Source organism: Aquarana catesbeiana, linkage group LG03 (assembly GCF_042186555.1).
Source record: "Aquarana catesbeiana isolate 2022-GZ linkage group LG03, ASM4218655v1, whole genome shotgun sequence".
NCBI lineage: Eukaryota > Metazoa > Chordata > Amphibia > Anura > Ranidae > Aquarana > Aquarana catesbeiana.
Genome location: NC_133326.1, coordinates 743,767,980 through 743,789,245, shown reverse-complemented (window position 1 = coordinate 743,789,245; position 21,266 = coordinate 743,767,980). Strand labels below are relative to the sequence as shown.

Below are 21,266 nucleotides of genomic sequence, written 5' to 3'. Positions count from 1 at the left end.
AAGAGAGCAGAATCTGTGTCCTCATCAGTGCCTAAAGGGACCAGAGTCAGTGTCCTCATCAGTGCTTAAAGGGACCAGAGTCAGTGTCCTCATCAGTGCTTAAAGGGACCAGAGTCAGTGTCCTCATCAGTGCTTAAAGGGACCAGAGTCAGTGTCCTCATCAGTGCTTAAACAGATAGTATCCTTAGTGCTCTGACATAACAGTCAGGCCAAAACGAGCTGGCCAGCAGAAGAGAGTATATTACAGACTGTTGAACTGTAATGCCCCGTACACATGATCGGACATTGATCGGACATTGATCGGACATTGATCAGACATTGATCGGACATTGATCGGACATTGATCGGACATTGATCAGACATTGATCGGACATTGATCGGACATTGATCGGACATTGATCGGACATTGATCGGACATTGATCAGACATTGATCAGACATTGATCGGACATTGATCGGACATTGATCAGACATTGATCAGACATTGATCGGACATTGATCGGACATTCCGACAACAAAATCCATGGATTTTTTCCGACGGATGTTGGCTCAAACTTGTCTTGCATACACACGGTCACACAAAGTTGTCGGAAAATCCGATCGTTCTGAACGCGGTGACGTAAAACACGTACAACGGGACTATAAACGGGGCAGTGGCCAATAGCTTTCATCTCTTTATTTATTCTGAGCATGCGTGGCACTTTGTCCGTCGGATTTGTGTACACGGATTTTGTTGTCGGAAAATTTTATATCCTGCTCTCAAACTTTGTGTGTCGGAAAATCCGATGGAAAATGTGTGATCGAGCCCACACACGGTCGGAATTTCCGACAACAAGGTCCTATCACACATTTTCCGTCGGACCGCGTGTGCGGGGCATTAGAGCGGTGTAATCCTCCTCAGTTGGGATTGCCCCAGGATGGGGTTTAGGAGAAGCTGATCTCTCCACCCATTGCTTGTTTTTATCGTATATTTCCTTTTCCTGGTCACCTGGTTGAATCGTTTGCTGTGTGATCGTTGTTGTTTGCTCTCCTCTCCTCTCCCGAGGTTCTTCAGGCTCCTTCAGAGGGAAGCTCTACATTTCAGTCATTTTATTCCTATTTTTCTGTATCTGTTCATTCATTTCTATGCACTGCCTACCCAGGGATATTAAGGGCCGCCTCTGATGACATCACACACCTTCATTCTATGACATCAGCAATATAATAACAGTACAAAAGATACTTATTACTGACAATCAGTGTTTCCAGTACAGTCTGCCCGAGGAACGACGGGCCGGGTACCTGACACCGAGAGTCCGGGTCCTGGAAGTGTTTGTGAATCTTCCTGAGGGCCAAGAAGGGGACTATGAGGACATCACCAAATGGTACCACCTCACACCATACCGGACACGGCTGGATCTAGACTGTTCTATTGTGGGGGGTGGGGGGGGCAGAAAAGAAGTCAAGGGGCTTACTGTCAACACACATTAGTGTCCCCCCTTCACATCTGAGCCCCATTATCACAAGAGAGCCATCTGCACCCCTTCAAAAAGAGACCTACCTTCAAATCTTCACAAGGGATGCTTATATAAACGTCGTACGTCGGGAGATAGAGAGATACTAAGTGACATTGTTTATAAACATTGTACATAGATGTGATACAGAGAGATATAAAGTAACATTGTTTATAAACATTGATCAGACAGGAGATAGAGAGATACAAAGTAACATTGTTTATAAACATTGATCAGACAGGAGATAGAGAGATACAAAGTAACATTGTTTATAAACATTGATCAGACAGGAGATAGAGAGATACAAAGTAACATTGTTTATAAACATTGATCAGACGGGAGATAGAGAGATACAAAGTAACACTGTTTATAAACATTGATCAGACGGGAGATAGAGAGATACAAAGTAACAGTGTTTATAAACATTGATCAGATGGGCGATAGAGAGATACAAAGGAACATTGTTTATAAACATTGAACAAAGATGTGATACAGTGAGATATAAAGTAACATTATTTATAAACATTGATCAGACAGGAGATAGGGAGATACAAAGTAACATTGTTTATAAACATTGATCAAACAGAAAATATATATGAATCGAACAGAGTAGCTACAAAAGTAACAATGTGATTTTGTATCTCTCTATCTCACTTATGAACAATGTTTAAAAATAATACTACTTTGTTCCTCTCTAGCTCATCCAATGAGCAATGTTTATAAATAATACTACTTTGTTCCTCTCTAGCTCATCCAATGAGCAATGTTTATAAACAATGTTGCTTTGTATCTTTCTATTTCACCTATGTACAATGTTTATAGACAATGTTACTGTGTATTTCTCTGTTTACTGTCTGATCAATGTTTATAAACAATGTTACTTTGTATCTCTCTATCTCCTGTGTGATCAATGTTTATAAACAATGTTTCTTTGTATCTCTCTATCTCCCGTCTGATCAATGTTTATAAACAATGTTTCTTTGTAGCTCTCTATCTCCCGTCTGATCAATGTTTATAAACAATGTTACTTTGTATCTCTCTATCTCCCATCTGATCAATGTTTATAAACAATGTTTCTTTGTATCTCTCTATCTTATCTGCAGATAAACGTGATGAGCTTTAATCTCCCTTATACACATCGAAGTCCCCCCCCACGGAACCTACATCTCCTCTTGAGGCCCTGGACTGACTTAAGGTAGTTTGAGGACTCATTGCACATATTGAATTTTGGGGAGGGCCAGGGGTTGAATGAGTGTGTTGGGGGGCCCGGCCCTAGTGGAAATCCAGAGCCAAGGCCTGGAGTTGATCTTAAAGCCGTGATGGATTCTGAAACTGACCTGCAGTGCCCAATGGTATTCCTCATACCTGCCCCTGCTCAGCACAACCCAAGGCAGAAGGGGCTGATCCAACTGTGCAGGACAACCTCCTCCTCTGAACCTGGCCCAAAGGTCTTCTGGTCTCCTCAGCCTAGTGTCTCCCTAACAGATAACTCTGAGTTCTTGGGAAGTTCTTCTGAGTGACGGGAGCCTGGAGGACCTCAGGGGCTGATCCAACCGTGCAGGACAACCTCTTCCTCTGAACCTGGCCCAAAGGTCCTCTGGTCTCCTCAGCCTGGTGTCTCCCTAACAGATAACTCTGAGTTCTTGGGAAGTTCTTCTGAGTGACGGGAGCCTGGAGGACCTCAGGGGTCTGGGGAGGATGAGGATGATATGAAGGTGCTTTCTGGATTTCCCGTGTGCTCCCATGGAAAAGATATGATGATGCGGCCCACTGGTTGTGATGTGAGTCAGCTGATTGTCTGGATAGAGATACAAAGCTGAGGCCTCAACTGAGGAAGTATGGCAGATGCCATTGTGGAGCTCCACTGGAAATGCCCCTTCCCTGGCTGCCATGCTGGGATTGATGGATTCCAAAGCACTTACCTCAGGGACTGTAGGCTTGTTCTGGTCCTTAAACAGAAAGTGTCGGAGCCTGAAGAAGCCAGGGAAGTGGAAAGAAGCACGGCAATGGTCACCCCCTTACTCCCCACTATGGTTGAGTGTGGTGGGGGCCCGGGGCCCCAGTGAGTCATTTTAATGTAACATTCACCCACTCAGAGAAGATCATCATTGACCCCCAATCACATCTCAGTACCCTATTGCTCTGCTAATTCCCCCGACATACCATGAAATGAGACGGAGTAGAAATTCACCGACTTTTTATTGATGTACGCGGGCCGGAGCGGCCAGAATCACTTCACATTAAATATATTATATACACATCGTTATATACAGTACAAGGGCGCAGTGTGGGGGGGAGGGGAACAGATTTATATTTTTGAAAACATTTAGTAAAAATTGAAAACTCAAAAAAACAGTTCAACATTCTTTCTGTAACATCAGCACTTCTATGTACACTTTGTGGGGACAGTGACAGTTGTCTGGACACTGAGGGGACAGTGGCAGTTCTCTGGACACTTTGAGGGGACAGTGGAACTTCTATGTACATTTTGAGGGGCAGTGGCAGTTCTCTGGACACTTTGAGGGGACAGTGGCAGTTCTCTGGACACTTTGTGGGGACAGTGGAACTTCTATGTACATTTTGAGGGGCAGTGGCAGTTCTCTGGACACTTTGAGGGGACAGTGGCAGTTCTCTGGACACTTTGAGGGGACAGTGGCAGTTCTCTGGACACTTTGTGGGGACAGTGGAACTTCTATGTACATTTTGAGGGGCAGTGGCAGTTCTCTGGACACTTTGAGGGGACAGTGGCAGTTCTCTGGACACTTAGGGGACAGTGGCAGTTCTCTGGACACTTTGTGGGGACAGTGGAACTTCTATGTACACTTTGAGGGGGCAGTGGCAGTTGTCTGGACACTTTTTTCTGGCTATAGTGGTAATTGTCCAGATTGTCCTTCATGGGGGGATGGTGGTAGTTGTATGAAGGCTTTCTGGTTAGGGACAATGGCAGTTGTATGGGGGGTGGTGGTAGTTGTATGAAGGCTATCTGGTTAGGGACAATGGCAGTTGTATGGGGGTGGTGGTAGTTGTATGAAGGCTATCTGGTTAGGGACAATGGCAGTTGTATGGGGGTGGTGGTAGTTATGTAGATGATTTTTGGTTGACGTTTCTGGAGGGATATTACTCGGAGTCTTGTTCTTTCCAGGTCCATGTAGGCAGACGTCTGAGCAGGGTGGAAAGAGGCAGTAATATCTTCCAGACTTTTGGCCATTTCTGGCTCTGTCAGTCTACGGTGAGGGATCAGATGGTCTTCTCTCGGGATTTCTCTCTAGGAGTTAGACCGCAGCGTGAAGTACACTCGTCCCTGGAATTTGTCCCGGTCGTTGTCGTTGACGATGTTGCCGGCGTTCACCAAGCATTGCACGTTATGGTCCATGTTTTGTGTCAGGTTCAGGAATTGCACCGCCACGAAAGGCTGGGTGTAGTTTGGCTGCAGAAGAGGGGAGAGCAGAGTAAGTGACCATCTGATGGGGATTTCAATTCCACATTGGACTGGGGCAAAATATGAGACAATTCACATTATAGAAGAGTGGGTGGACCCAACAGACTGCACAATCATATCCTCAGATGTTCACACTACCCTATACCTGGGGTAAGTTTTGGTGTTCTGCCCCCTCTGGTACCCAGCAGGAGGTTCTTACCTGTGCCTGTTGCCCATAGTAGTGGCAGTACATGGATGGACCCAATGGACTCTACAGTCCCATCCCCAGATGTTAACACTGCCCTATACCCGGGTCCTTACCTGTGCCCAGTTTCTATAGAGGGGGTAATACATGGATGGACCAATAGACTGTACAATGCCATTCCTGGAAGTTCACACTGCCCTGTACCCGGGGTAAGGTTTGGTGTTCTGCCCCCCCGGCACCCTGCTGGAGGTCCTTACCTGTGCCCATTGCCCATAGTAGGGGTAGTACTTGAGGTCAATGCTGCCCATGTTCTGGTTGGTGCTGGGGAAGTAGACTCTGCTGCCCAAGAGATTGTCGTTCTGGAAAGGGGAGAGAGATGTCAGTTACCGCGGTGATAATATCCATCTATTCCTATCATGCATATCATATACAGTATGATACATATCATATATCATACATATCATATATCATACATATCATATATCATACGTATCACATATCATACATATCATGTATCATACATATCATATATCATACGTATCACATATCATACATATCACATATCATACATATCACATATCATACATATCATATATCATACGTATCATATATCATACATATCATATATCATACATATCATATATCATACATATCATATATCATACGTATCACATATCATACATATCATATATCATACATATCATATATCATACATATCATATATCATACGTATCACATATCATACATATCACATATCATACATATCACATATCATACATCATACATATCGCATATCATACATATCACATATCATACATATCACATATCATACGTATCACATATCATACATATCATATATCATACATATCACATATCATACATATCATATATCACATATCATACATATCATACATATCATATATCATACATATCACATATCATACGTATCACATATCATACGTATCATATATCATACATATCACATATCATACATATCACATATCGCATATCATACATATCACATATCATACATATCACATATCATACATATCACATATCATACGTATCACATATCATACGTATCACATATCATACATATCACATATCATACATATCACATATCATACGTATCACATATCATACGTATCACATATCATACGTATCATATATCATACGTATCATATATCATACGTATCATATATCATACATATCACATATCATACATATCATATATCATACATATCACATATCATACATATCATATATCATACATATCATACATATCATATATCATACATATCATACATATCACATATCATACATATCATATATCATACATATCACATATCATACGTATCACATATCATACGTATCATATATCATACGTATCATATATCATACATATCACATATCATACATATCATATATCATACATATCACATATCATACATATCATATATCATACATATCATACATATCACATATCATACATATCATATATCATACATATCACATATCATACACATCACATATCATACGTATCATATATCATACGTATCATATATCATACATCTCACATATCATACATATCACATATCATACATATCACATATCATACATATCATATGTATCATAAATCATACATATCATACATATCATATATCATACATATCACATATCATACATATCATATGTATCATAAATCATACATATCATACATATCATATATCATACATATCATACATATCATATATCATACATATCATACATATCACATATCATACATATCACATATCATACATATCATATATCATACATATCATACATATCATATATCATACATATCATAAATCATACATATCATATATCATACATATCATATATCATACATATCATGTATCATACATATCATACATATCATATATCATACATATCACATATCATACATATCATATGTATCATAAATCATACATATCATACATATCATATATCATACATATCATATATCATACATATCATATATCATACATATCATAAATCATACATATCATACATATCATATATCATACATATCATACATATCATATATCATACATATCACATATCATACATATCATAAATCATACATATCATACACATCATATATCATACATATCATATATCACACATATCATACATATCATATATCATACATATCATACATATCATAAGAAGGTGATCTGGTCAGAGGAGACCAAAATGTAACTTTTTGGCCTAAAAGTAAAACGCTATGTGTGGGGAAAACTAACACTGCACATCACCCTGAACACACCATCCCCACCGTGAAACATGGTGGTGGCAGCATCATGTGGTGGGGATGGTTTTCTTCAGCAGGGACAGGGAAGCTGGTCAGAGTTGATGGGAAGATGGATGGAGACAAATACAGGACAATCTTAGAAGAAAACCTGTTAGAGTCTACAAAAGACTTGAGACCGGGGCGGAGGTTCACCTTCCAGCAGGACAACGACCCGAAACATCCAGCCAGAGCTACAATGGAATGGTTTAGATCAAAGCATATTCATGTGTTAGAATGGCCCAGTCACAGTCCAGACCTAAATCACATTGAGAATCTGTGGCAAGACTTGAAAATTGCTGTTCACAGACGCTCTCCATCCAATCTGACAGAGCTTGAGATATTTTACAAAGAAGAATGGGCAGAAATGTCCTCTCTAGATGTGCAAAGCTGGTAGAGACATCCCCAAAAAGACTTGTAGAGAAAGGGGGTTCTACAAAGTATTGACTCCGGGGGGCGCCATACAAATGCCCCCCCCCCCCACACTTTTCACATATTTATTTGTATCATTTATCATTTTCTTCCACTTCACAATTATGTGACACTTTGTGTTGGTCTATCACATAAAATCCCAATAAAATACATTTATGTTTTTGGTTGTAACAAAATGTGGAGAATTTCAAGGGGTATGAATACTTTTTCAAGGCACTGTATATACACATATATCACATGGATGTATATTTTCTATACTGGGAATGATATAAAAGTATGTTCAGGTCTGGAGATGTCTTTGTAGGGTTGCTCTTTGTCTATATCTTCCATAGGCTCCATCTTTACCCAGATATACTGTGTATGTCCACCACAGATGTACTCGTATTCTATATAATAGGGATGTGCAGTCTTTATGACCTTATGTCATGGAAGGGTTGGCTATGGGTGTATATATGAGGAGCCTATGGTGCCCCCTATAGGCTCCACCTCTCACGGTCCCATTTACAGTGAGTTTTAGCTTCTGGGGAGAATAAAGAGAGATAACAGACCTCAGTGAGCCCACCATGTACTCACCTTGCCGGTACAGCTGATGGTGATGGAGCTGTTGGAGAACTTCGGGATGAGTTCTGGTAAGAAATGTATCACCTGCCGTAATGGAGAAGAATGATGAGCACCAACAATCTGCTGTTAGGGGGCTAACGCATAGAGGAACGGGATAAGATTAAGAGGAGGGGTAAAATATTAACATACAGAGAGATGGAGGGTAACATAGAGATATGGGGTAACATACAGAGAGATGGAGGGTAACATAGAGAGGGGGTAATATACAGAGAGATGGAGGGTCACTTATAGAGATGGAGGTAACATGCAGAAGTGGAGGATAATGTATGGAGATGGAGGGTAATGTACAGAGATGGAGATTAATTGGTGTAGAGATTTGAGGGTGGTTTCATATATAGTAAATCCCCCCCAGATGCCTCACCCGGTTCATTTTGATGAGCACACATGGCGTTCCATTGGCATATCCATAGGTGGTATCATCCAGCCCAGAGCAGTTACCCAGCAGGTCCCGTGTGAACTGACAAGCCTGCTTGGGGGTGGTAATGTTGTCCTGTCTGAAGTAGCCTTGAAATGTGCAGTCGATGCCCCTTTGCTGCTGGGTGGATTGGTTATAATCTGCAGGAGAGAAGGCGATAGTGTCACAGCAGGAAGGTTCTTCAGAAAGATGGTACATTTGATTTGACCTAGACTTTCAAGAAATATCATGGTGATGTCAGCAGATGGAGGGCCCAGGGATATGCATGTTAGGGGGGCAATAAGAGGAAGATGCCTCTTAGGGAAGGGGGATGGAGCTGGATGTAGATGATGTGGAAGGATGGATGGAGGACCTCAGTATAAGAGGTAGGTAATATGGACAGAGGTTGGGCACAGTGTGTGTTGGACAGAGGATTGCATATCAGGTGTCTGGAGAGTGGTGTGAGGTCGGTGATAACCAATGATGAGAGAGGCCAGATGTCATGGGTTGAGGCTGGACAGGGGGTTGGAGATCAGGCGGCTGGAGAGTGGTGTGATGTAAGTGATAACCAATGGCGAGAGAGGTCAGATGTCATGGGTTGGGGTTGGGCAGAGGGTTGGAGATCAGGTGTCTGGAGAGTGGTGTGAGGTTGGTGATAACCAATGATGAGAGAGGTCAGATGTCATGGGTTGGGGTTGAGGTTGGACAGAGGGTTGGAGATCAAATGTCTGGAGAGCGGTGTGAGGTCAGTGATAACCAATGATGAGAGGGGTCAGATGTCATGGCCTGAGGTTGGGTAGAGGGTTGGAAATAAGGCATGTGTACAACGGTGTGAAGTAGGTGATAATCAATTATGAGAGAGGTCAGATGTCATGGCTTGAGGTTGGACAGAGTGTTGGAGATCAGGCGTCTGGGGAGTGGTGTGATGTAGGCGATAACCAATGGCGAGAGAGGTCAGATGTCATGGGTTGAGGTTGAGCAGAGGGTTGGAGATTAGGTGTCTGGAGAGTGGTGTGAGGTTGGTGATGACCAATGATGAGAGAGGTCAGATGTCATGGGTTGAGGTTGGACAGAGGGTTGGAGATCAGGTGGCTGGAGAGTGGTGTGAGGTTGGTGATAACCAATAATGAGAGAGGTCAGATGTCATGGGTTGAGGTTGGACAGAGGGTTGGAAATCAGGCATGTGTACAGCGGTATGAAGTAGGTGATAATCAATTATGAGAGAGGTCAGATGTCATGGGTTGGTTGGACAGAGGGTTGGAGATCAGGTGTCTGGAGAGTGGTGTGAGGTAGGTGATAACCAATCATGAGAGGGGTTAGATGTCATGGGCTGAGGTTGGGTAGAGGGTTGGAAATTGGGTGTGTGTACAGTGGTGTGAAGTAGGTCATAATCAATGATGAGAGAGGTCAGATGTCATGGGTTGAGGTTGGACAGAGGGTTGGAAATCAGGTGTCTGGAGAGTGGTGTGAGGTCGGTGATAACCAATGATGAGAGAGGTCATATGCCAAGGGTTGAGGTTGAGGTTGGACAGAGAATTGGAGAGCAGGTGTCTAAAGAGTGATGTGAGGTCAGTGAGAACCAAAGATGAGAGAGGTCAGATGTCATGGATTGAGGGTGGACAGAGGGTTGGAGATCAGGTGTCTGGAGAGCGGTGTGAGGTTGGTGATAACCAATGATGGGAGAGGTCAGATGTCATGGGTTGGTTTAGATAATGTTGAGAGATGTGGAGGATGGCTGATGCTAAGGAGCAACTGATAAAATATTGGATAAAAAGGACGGAGGGAGATCAATGATCTGATATGAGGATGGTGGTTATTAGGAATGGTAAGAGAACAGACATTTTCAGAAGATATTGGAATGCACTGGATGATACTGGGAGGTGTGTGAGACATTGGATGAAACAAGGACAGGGGACAGACATGTGGGGTGATGGTGGAGATAGATATGATTTGAAGGTTCTGGGGAGATATTGGATGACAGATGGACCTGGGGATGGGTGACAGACCTTTGGGTGCTAGAGGGCAATACATATCAGTGGTAGGTGGTGGAAGGAAACAGATGAATGTATGAGAGATCTTTGTGGACTCACCTTGCAGTGCAGTATTGATGCCGTCAACATACGGCTGCCAGGTAGTGTTTTGTCTATTAAACGTGATCTGTAGGGATGGTATGTTGGGTCTGATCATTAACCCTGCAAGGAGAGAGGTCGCAGATATGAATACAAGAAAAATGTTCAGATGGTATGCCAACTCCTGTTATAAAAATATTTTCTTCAATGACTGAGAGCTCCCCCTCCCCCCGATGACTGAGAGCTCCCCCTTTCCCCCAATGACTGACAACTCCCCCTCTACACCATGTTCTCCCCAAAGACCGATGTCCCAGTGCATTATGACCTCCCCACAGATTGACTGTCTACTCCACCACATTCTCACCATAGTTACATAGTTACATAGTTAGTCAGGTTGAAAAAAGACACAAGTCCATCCAGTTCAACCTTAAAATGACTCACAACTCCTCCTCTCCCTCAAAGACTGATGGTTCCCCCAGTGCACCATGACCTCCCCACAGACTGACGGAGGATCGTCTACTCCACCATGTTCTGCCCAATGACTGAAAGCTCCCCTTCTCCCCAATGACTTAGAGCTTGTCCTATCCCCCAAAGACTGACAACTCCCCCTCTCCATCAAAAAAATGGAGGTTCCCCCAGTGCACAATGACCTCCCCACGACTGACGGATCATCTACTCCACCATGTTCTCCCTAATGACTGACAACTCCCCCTCTCCCCCAAAGACTGATGGTTCCCCCAGTGCACCATGAACTCCCCACAGACTGACGGATCGTCTACTCCACCATGTTCTCCCCAATGACTGAGAGCTTGCCTTCTCCCCCAAAGACTGATGGTTCCCCCTCTCCTGCAATGACTGAGAGCTCCCCCTCTCCCCCAATGACCAAGAGCTCCCCCTCTCCCCCAAAGACTGAGAGTTCCCCCTCTCCCCCAAAGACTGACAACTCCCCCTCTCCCCCAAAGACTGATGGTTCCCCCAGTGCATCATGATCTCACCCCAGACTGACGGATCGTCTACTCCACCATGTTCTCCCCAATGAGTGACAGCTCCCCCTCTCCCCCAAAGACTGATGGTTCCCCCAGTGCACCATGATCTCACCCCAGACTGACGGATCGTCTACTCCACCATGTTCTCCCCAATGAGTGACAACTCCCCCTCTCCCCCAAAGACTGATGGTTCCCCCAGTGCACCATGATCTCACCCCAGACTGACGGATCGTCTACTCCACCATGTTCTCCCCAATGAGTGACAACTCCCCCTCTCCCCCAAAGACTGATGGTTCCCCCAGTGCACCATGATCTCACCCCAGACTGACGGATCGTCTACTCCACCATGTTCTCCCCAATGCGTGACAACTCCCCCTCTCCCCCAAAGACTGAGAGTTCCCCCTCTCCCCCAAAGACTGACAACTCCCCCTCTCTCCCAATGACTTAGAGCTTGCCCTCTCCCCCAATGACTGACAACTCCCCCTCTCCATCAAAAAAAGAAGGTTCCCCCAGTGCACAATGACCTCCCCACGACTGATGGATCATCTACTCCACCATGTTCTCCCTAATGACTGACAACTCCCCCTCTCCCCCAAAGACTGATGGTTCCCCCAGTGCACCATGAACTCCCCACAGACTGACGGATCGTCTACTCCACCATGTTCTCCCCAATGACTGAGAGCTTGCCTTCTCCCCCAAAGACTAATGGTTCCCCCTCTCCCCCAATGACTGAGAGCTCCCCCTCTCCCCCAATGACCAAGAGCTCCCCCTCTCCCCCAAAGACTGAGAGTTCCCCCTCTCCCCCAAAGACTGAGAGTTCCACCTCTCCCCCAAAGACTGACAACTCCCCCTCTCCCCCAAAGACTGACACTCCCCCTCTCCCTCAAAGACTGATGGTTCCCCCAGTGCACCATGATCTCACCCCAGACTGACGGATTGTCTACTCCACCATGTTCTCCCCAATGATGAGTGACAACTCCCCCTCTCCCCCAAAGACTGATGGTTCCCCCAGTGCACCATGAACTCCCCAAAGACTGACAAATCATCTACTCCACCATGTTCTCCACAAAGACTGCCAGTTCACCCACCAACTGCACCAAGACCTCCCCACCGACTGCACCAAGACCTCCTTTGCAGCTCTGCTTGTCTGTTAAAGCCCCTGCCCCCCTGACTCTATCTGCAAGCTGTATTGGCTGAGAGATGCGGGCTCCCACCAACTCTTTCCCTTTCCTATGCAGTTCCACACATTACACTCATTCACACTCTTTGGTGCCCTCTGCTGGCCTTTTCTAAATCTCCATCTAAATTTCCATCCCCAGACTATAATAATAGCACATTAAAGTTTAAACATGTATTGCAATACCACATTAGAATCAGTAGGGGGCATCTAGGCTGCTGAAAAGAAAAAAAATTAAGAAAAAAGGTTTTTCTTATTTTTTTCTTAATATTTAATGTTGGCATTACAGCCAATTGTTTACATTTAAAAAAAAAATATATTTTAAAGTTGCACTTCTGTTTGTCAAAAAGCAATCATTTTGTTTGTGAAACTTTATTTATAAAGATGTTATATATCACAATGACTAAATCTGTGTCTGTAGTACGTGTTTAACCCTTCATACCGGAAATGATAACATTTTATTATATTGTAACTCAAGGAGTCTATCATGAGTTTGGCAATTCTAGAGAAATGCTTCAATAATGCATTACAATTTACCTAAACCCATTAAATTTTAGTCAACTAAAACTAAAACAATTCAAATGACTAAAATATGACTAAAACTAAAATGGCATTTTAGTCAAAAGACTGCGACTAAAACTAAATCCAAATCTGACGTCAAAATTAACACTGCCACAAAGTCAGACTGATGGTTACCCCAATGCATCATGACCTCCCCACAGACTGACTGATGGTCTACTCCACCATGTTCTCCCCAATGACTGACAGCCCCCCTCTCCACCATGTTCTCCAGAAAACAATTACCAGCCTGCCCACTTCACCATGACTTCTGCAAAGACTGACAGCTTCCCCTCTCCATCCTTTTTCTCTCAAATGTTAACAGCTCACCCACTCCACCATGTTTTCCCCAAAGACTGACGGTTTGCCCACTCTACCATGTTTTCCCCAAAGACTGACGGTTTGCCTACTCCACCATGTTCTCCCAAAAGACTGATGATTCACAATGACCTCCCCACAGACTGATGGTATGCCTACTTCACCATGTTTATCCCAAATACTGACGGTTTGCCTACTCCACCATGTTTACCCCAAAGACTAACGGTTTGCCTACTCCACCATGTTTACCCCAAAGACTGATGGTTTGCCTACTCCACCATGTTTACCCCAAAGACTGACGGTTTGCCTACTCCACCATGTTTACCCCAAAGACTGATGGTTTGCCTACTCCACCATGTTTACCCCAAAGACTAACGGTTTGCCTACTCCACCATGTTTACCCCAAAGACTGACGGTTTGCCTACTCCACCATGTTTACCCCAAAGACTAACGGTTTGCCTACTCCACCATGTTTACCCCAAAGACTGACGGTTTGCCTACTCCACCATGTTTACCCCAAAGACTAACGGTTTGCCTACTCCACCATGTTTACCCCAAAGACTAACGGTTTGCCTACTTCACCATGTTTACCCCAAAGACTGACGGTTTGCCTACTCCACCATGTTTACCCCAAAGACTAACGGTTTGCCTACTCCACCATGTTTACCCCAAAGACTAACGGTTTGCCTACTCCACCATGTTTACCCCAAAGACTGACGGTTTGCCTACTCCACCATGTTTACCCCAAAGACTGACGGTTTGCCTACTCCACCATGTTTACCCCAAAGACTAACGGTTTGCCTACTCCACCATGTTTACCCCAAAGACTAACGGTTTGCCTACTCCACCATGTTTACCCCAAAGACTGACGGTTTGCCTACTCCACCATGTTTACCCCAAAGACTGACGGTTTGCCTACTCCACCATGTTTACCCCAAAGACTAACGGTTTGCCTACTCCACCATGTTTACCCCAAAGACTGACGGTTTGCCTACTCCACCATGTTTACCCCAAAGACTAACGGTTTGCCTACTCCACCATGTTTACCCCAAAGACTGACGGTTTGCCTACTCCACCATGTTTACCCCAAAGACTAACGGTTTGCCTACTCCACCATGTTTACCCCAAAGACTGACGGTTTGCCTACTCCACCATGTTTACCCCAAAGACTGAAGGTTTGCCTACTCCACAATGTTTACCCCAAAGACTGACGGTTTGCCTACTCCACCATGTTTACCCCAAAGACTGACGGTTTGCCTACTCCACCATGTTTACCCCAAAGACTAATGGTTTGCCTACTCCACCATGTTTACCCCAAAGACTGACGGTTTGCCTACTCCACCATGTTTACCCCAAAGACTGACGGTTTGCCTACTCCACCATGTTTACCCCAAAGACTGACGGTTTGCCTACTCCACCATGTTTACCCCAAAGACTGACGGTTTGCCTACTCCACCATGTTTACCCCAAAGACTGAAGGTTTGCCTACTCCACAATGTTTACCCCAAAGACTGACGGTTTGCCTACTCCACCATGTTTACCCCAAAGACTGACGGTTTGCCTACTCCACCATGTTTACCCCAAAGACTAATGGTTTGCCTACTCCACCATGTTTACCCCAAAGACTGATGGTTTGCCTACTCCACCATGTTTACCCCAAAGACTGACGGTTTGCCTACTCCACCATGTTTACCCCTAAGACTGACGGTTTGCCTACTCCACTATGTTTACCCCAAAGACTGACGGTTTGCCTACTTCACCATGTTTATCCCAAATACTGACGGTTTGCCTACTCCACCATGTTTACCCCAAAGACTGACGGTTTGCCTACTCCACTATGTTTTCCCCAAAGACCGACGGTTTGCCTACACCATTTTTTCCCCAAAAACTGATGATTCACAACGACCTCCCCACAGACTGATGGTTTGTCTACTCCGCCATGTTCTCCCCAAAGACACAATGGCCTCCCCACAGACTGATGGTCCGATTACTCAACCATGTTTTTCCCAAAGGCTGATGATTTACAATGACCTCCCCAAATACTGATGATCTGAATACTCCATCAAGTTTTCCCCAAAGACCAATGATTCACAACGACCTCTTCACAGACTAATGGTCCGACTACTCCACCATGTTCTCCCCAAAGACTGACAATTCACAATGACCTTCCCAAAGACTGACTACTCCATCAAATCTTCCCCGAAGAGCGATGATTCACAATGACTTCCCCACAGACTAACGGTGTGCCTTTCCCACCATATTCTCCCCAAAGACTGATGGTTTGCCAACTCCACCATGTTCTCCTTAAAGACCGAAGATTCACAGTGACCTGCCCACTTATGGTTTCTCAGTGAGGTGCTATGGTGGAACACAATGTCCTTCTCCAGCCACCTTTGATGGTTTCTGAGGATGAGGACTATGTGAAGGGGTCTGAATAGCAGGACCGAAGAGAGCTTTCAATGGCCACCGGCTATGGATTGGAAATAGAGGCAACCCCCACGGGAAAAGGATGAGGAGCATTGGGGGGGGGGGAGTTTCCCTTACCTGGATATGACAGTCGATCTTCATATTTCGGATAATTATGATCGATGGTCTGCAGCATCACATACAAACAGAGAGCGAAGATTCCCGAGAGGACGGCATAGAACACCAAATAGAAGATGATGATCAGCGCTGGGGGAACAAAGGAGCAATCACATTCATCTTGTCTCATTGGATATGGAGCAGCACCTCACTAATAACAAGGGGGAAGAGCTCCACCGAACTGTGATGTGGGGTGCTGTAGAGGAGGATCCCCCTGAACTGTGATGTGGGGTGTTGTAGAGGAGGATCCCCTGAACTGTGATGTGGGGTGCTGTAGAGGAGGATCTCCTGAACTGTGATGTGGGGTGCTGTAGAGGAGGATCCCCCTGAACTGTGATGTGGGGTGCTGTAGAGGAGGATCCCCTGAACTGTGATGCGGGGTGCTGTAGAGGAGGATCCCCCTGAACTGTGATGTGGGGTGCTGTAGAGGAGGATCCCCTGAACTGTGATGTGGGGTGCTGTAGAGGAGGATCCCCCTGAACTGTGATGTGGGGTGCTGTAGAGGAGGATCCCCCTGAACTGTGATGTGGGGTGATGTAGAGGAGGATCCCCCTGAACTGTGATGTGGGGTGCTGTAGAGGAGGATCCCCCTGAACTGTGATGTGGGGTGATGTAGAGGAGGATCCCCCTGAACTGTGATGTGGGGTGATGTAGAGGAGGATCCCCCTGAACTGTGATGTGGGGTGATGTAGAGGAGGATCCCCCTGAACTGTGATGTGGGGTGCTGTAGAGGAGGATCCCCGAACGGTGATGTGGGGTGATGTAGAGGAGGATCCCCCTGAACGGTGATGTGGGGTTCAGTAGAGGAGGATATCAGTATATTATACAAATAATAAGAGTGATAGGACAGAAGGATGTTGTAGATGGGGGTCCCACCCTCTGTTGTCCCTATTGCCCCTTCTATATTATGGGGCCCCCCTCCCCATAGATTCCCCTCATCCCCCTTCTCTTACCCCAACTGCTACCGGTGCGTCCCATAAATTCCCGAGTCTTGGGGTTCCACATAAACTCCTTAAACTCATCGAAGACCTTTTTCCAGGACCTGTTCATGGTGAGAGCTGCCATCTTGCCGGACCTGTTTGTTCTGCTTCTGATCCTGGCACCGCACCTGACTTATAATCCTTTCTTGGGACACGCCCCCCTCATTAATATTCATAGTCTGCCCTCCCTCACCTGGGCGGAGGTGTTAGACTGGTATTATGGGTCACCCCCCCACCCCCCACCCCCACCTCCATAGAGTCCTCTTCTCATTTATCACCTTCTGTTCTTCTCTATATCTCATGACTATCCTCCTCTCCTCCATTATATTATTATACAATGTATCCTCCTCTCCTCCATTATATTATTATTATTATTATACAATGTATCCTCCTCTCCTCCATTATATTATTATTATTATACAATGTATCCTCCTCTCCTCCATTATATTATTATTATTATTATACAATGTATCCTCCTCTCCTCCATTATATTATTATTATTATTATACAATGTATCCTCCTCTCCTCCATAATATTATTATTATTATTATACAATGTATCCTCCTCTCCTCCATTATATTATTATTATTATTATACAATGTATCCTCCTCTCCTCCATTATATTATTATACAATGTATCCTCCTCTCCTCCATTATATTATTATTATTATTATACAATGTATCCTCCTCTCCTCCATTATATTATTATTATTATTATACAATGTATCCTCCTCTCCTCCATAATATTATTATTATTATTATACAATGTATCCTCCTCTCCTCCATTATATTATTATTATTATTATACAATGTATCCTCCTCTCCTCCATTATATTATTATTATTATTATTATACAATGTATCCTCCTCTCCTCCATTATATTATTATACAATGTATCCTCCTCTCCTCTCCTCTCCTCCATTATATTATTATTGTTATTATTATACAATGTATCCTCCTCTCCTCCATTATATTATTATTATTACACAATGTATCCTCCTCTCCTCCATTATATTATATTATTATTATACAATGTATCCTCCTCTCCTCCATTATATTATTATACAATGTATCCTCCTCTCCTCCATTATATTATTATACAATGTATCCTCCTCTCCTCCATTATATTATTATACAATGTATCCTCCTCTCCTCCATTATATTATTATACAATGTATCCTCCTCTCCTCCATTATATTATTATACAATGTATCCTCCTCTCCTCTCCTCCATTATATTATTATACAATGTATCCTCCTCTCCTCTCCTCCATTATATTATTATACAATGTATCCTCCTCTCCTCTCCTCCATTATATTATTATACAATGTATCCTCCTCTCCTCCATTATATTATTATACATTGTATCCTCCTCTCCTCCATTATATTATATTATCATTCCTTATCAGATTGTATGATGTAAGCGATGACATCACGGCTCTCTATTCCCCATCTCACCAATAGGGGGGTCTCCTAACAATCTACAGAGAGGTACCGAGATCCTCCCCCCCCCGCCTGCAGCCATCCCATAGTACACCAAAATATTATTGTTTCTCCTCCGCCGGCACCACAATTGTTATGTTTTCTCTCCAAACAAACAATTTCCTCCTAAACTGTTACAATGAAACAATTCACACCGGTCCTGACCGGATCCCCCAACCCCCATCAGTGTACAGCGCCACCGTCTACGTCAGAGCTATATACATGTATAATAATAATAGTGAGTGACTGTGGGGGAGGGGACATTAGAGTGTAAGCTCCTCTGTACAGAGACTGATGTGATTGGCTCAGTGTTCTCTGTACAGCACTGCGGTATATGTCAGAGCTATATAAATGTATAATGTGTGACTGTGGGGGAGGGGACATTAGAGTGTAAGCTCCTCTGGTTTCAGGCAGGGTGATAGGTGGGTCAGTTTCGGGGGGGCATACAATGAAGCCCGGTGAGGGGGGAGGGATTCTGGATGGATCTGGTTTATGGGGCGATAGGTTCTCGGTGTTCATCGAATGTTTGGCTCGGTCACTCCCCGGGGGAACCGGTTGGACGACTTCTCGCTGTGTCAGGACTGGACTGGATCTTTCTGTCTTCACCACACTATTAAAATGCCTGCTGTGATGTTATCATCGCCCTGACCTAGAGAGCACAACATGTACAGTGCTATTCTTGGCTCAGGAGCTGACACTCCGATCATAGAAAGAAAATACAATGTAAAAAAAGAACAGATCAACCAGAAAAAAAAAGGAATTTTTCATTCTTGATAAAAATACATAAAAATGAAAAAAGGCGCGTATCACCTTGATAGAGGTAAAAATAAAAAAACCACAATGAAAAAAGAACATATTTTGATAAAAAATCAAAAATAAATGTGAGGAATTTGTAATCCTGATAAATGTATATTTAAAAAAAGCAATTTATCACCCTGATTAAAAAAAATGGAAATAAAAAAAATGAACACATCACCCCGATAAAAGAAAAAATAAATGGAAATCCCAGAAAGATAAAATGAAAATGGAATGCATCACTTCAATATAAATATAATAAAAAAGGAACATACAGTGCCTTGAAAAAGTATTCATACCCCTTGAAATTAGGAGGACAGAGACCATGAGAAGCAAAAAGGTAGAAGAGACGGAGGTATGGTGGAGAGCGGGGGAGAAATCTGGGACACCCCATCTCCTCCAGCCAAGGACTCCACAGTCTCACAAACTTTCTAAGATTATTTGGCCTAAAATGCTCTCTCACTCCAAGCCATTGAGTTGATGGTCTCAATCCAAGTCTTGACAGTTGGGGGGGGGACTGTGCCTGCCATTTCTGTGTGATTAGTTTCCTCGCTTGGTACAAACATCTCAGCACTGCTACAGTAGTACCGGGCGGAACCGTATCTTCCTCCAAGTTCCCCAAAAGGCAGGTCTTAGCCTCAGATTCCAATGTAGTCCTAAAGACTTTATTTATCCTGTCAACTGTCTCCACCCAATATATAAATAGCTTTGGACACCTCCACATCATGTGGAGAAGATCTCCTGTGGCCTTACACCTGGGGCACCCGTCACCTGGTTTCCATCCCAGTTTAAACCTTTTTTTGGGGGGTATAGTAGACTCTGTGAATTAGGAACAGGTAAGAAACCTTCTCAGAAGTAGAGATCAAGACCAGGGCTCCTTGTTCTAAAATCTTGTCCCATTGCTCCATAGTCATTGTCCCCACGTCTCTCTCCCACCCCGCTTTACTCTTAAGGGGTCCCACTCCGCTCATAATTCTAACCCCCAGGCTAGCATATAGCTTGGAGATTAAGCCTTTAGTTGAGACTGGTTGAATTATTTTTAGAAGTATCGGAACCTGGGTCCATTCAATGGTTTGAGACCTGAATTGGGCTTGAATGGCGTGCCTAATCTGGAGATATTTATAAAATGTATTGTTTGAGATATTAAATTCCCGTCTTAAATCTGAGAATGACTTCATGAGGTTACCCTCATACAATTGAATTTAGTGACTTATACCCTGTCTTCCCGAGGTCTCTCTATACCCCTTATTTCAGCCAAGTTTTTATTCTGCCATAAGGGGGTGTACTCAGTTACTCCGTTGTATCTCATTAGTGCCTTAGTTGCCTGCCACACTTTGGTAACCAGTATTATGATTGGGCATCTATGAATAAAGAGTCGGCTTCTAATGCCTCCACTAATGTGCTGTGTGGGGCCCCCATTAGCA

At 43.9% G+C, this 21,266-nt stretch overlaps 1 protein-coding gene across 1 annotated transcript; it reads right to left on the bottom strand.

The window, feature by feature from the left end:
• Positions 1-3,672: 3,672 nt before the first annotated feature.
• LOC141133884 (sodium/potassium-transporting ATPase subunit beta-2-like) lies at positions 3,673-17,698 on the bottom strand. The gene is made up of 7 exons (XM_073623484.1): positions 17,539-17,698; positions 16,547-16,675; positions 10,985-11,086; positions 8,862-9,055; positions 8,453-8,524; positions 5,373-5,474; positions 3,673-4,919 (listed from the first exon to the last, which is right to left on the bottom strand). The coding sequence occupies exons 1-7, from the start codon at positions 17,648-17,650 to the stop codon at positions 4,758-4,760; spliced, it is 873 nt and encodes a 290-aa protein (XP_073479585.1). The 5' UTR covers positions 17,651-17,698; the 3' UTR covers positions 3,673-4,757.
• Positions 17,699-21,266: the final 3,568 nt, after the last annotated feature.

What these genes read in the sequence shown, in the direction of transcription:
- LOC141133884 (XM_073623484.1), bottom strand. Translation starts at nt 17,650, where the DNA reads ATGGCAGCTCTCACCATGAACAGGTCCTGGAAAAAGGTCTTCGATGAG. An exon ending in TGCTCATCAAAATGAACCGG is followed by an intron (nt 8,525 to 8,861) that starts GTGAGGCATCTG and finishes CCATTACGGCAG; the next exon opens with GTGATACATTTCTTACCAGA. An exon ending in CCATCAGCTGTACCGGCAAG is followed by an intron (nt 5,475 to 8,452) that starts GTGAGTACATGG and finishes TCCCCTTTCCAG; the next exon opens with AACGACAATCTCTTGGGCAG.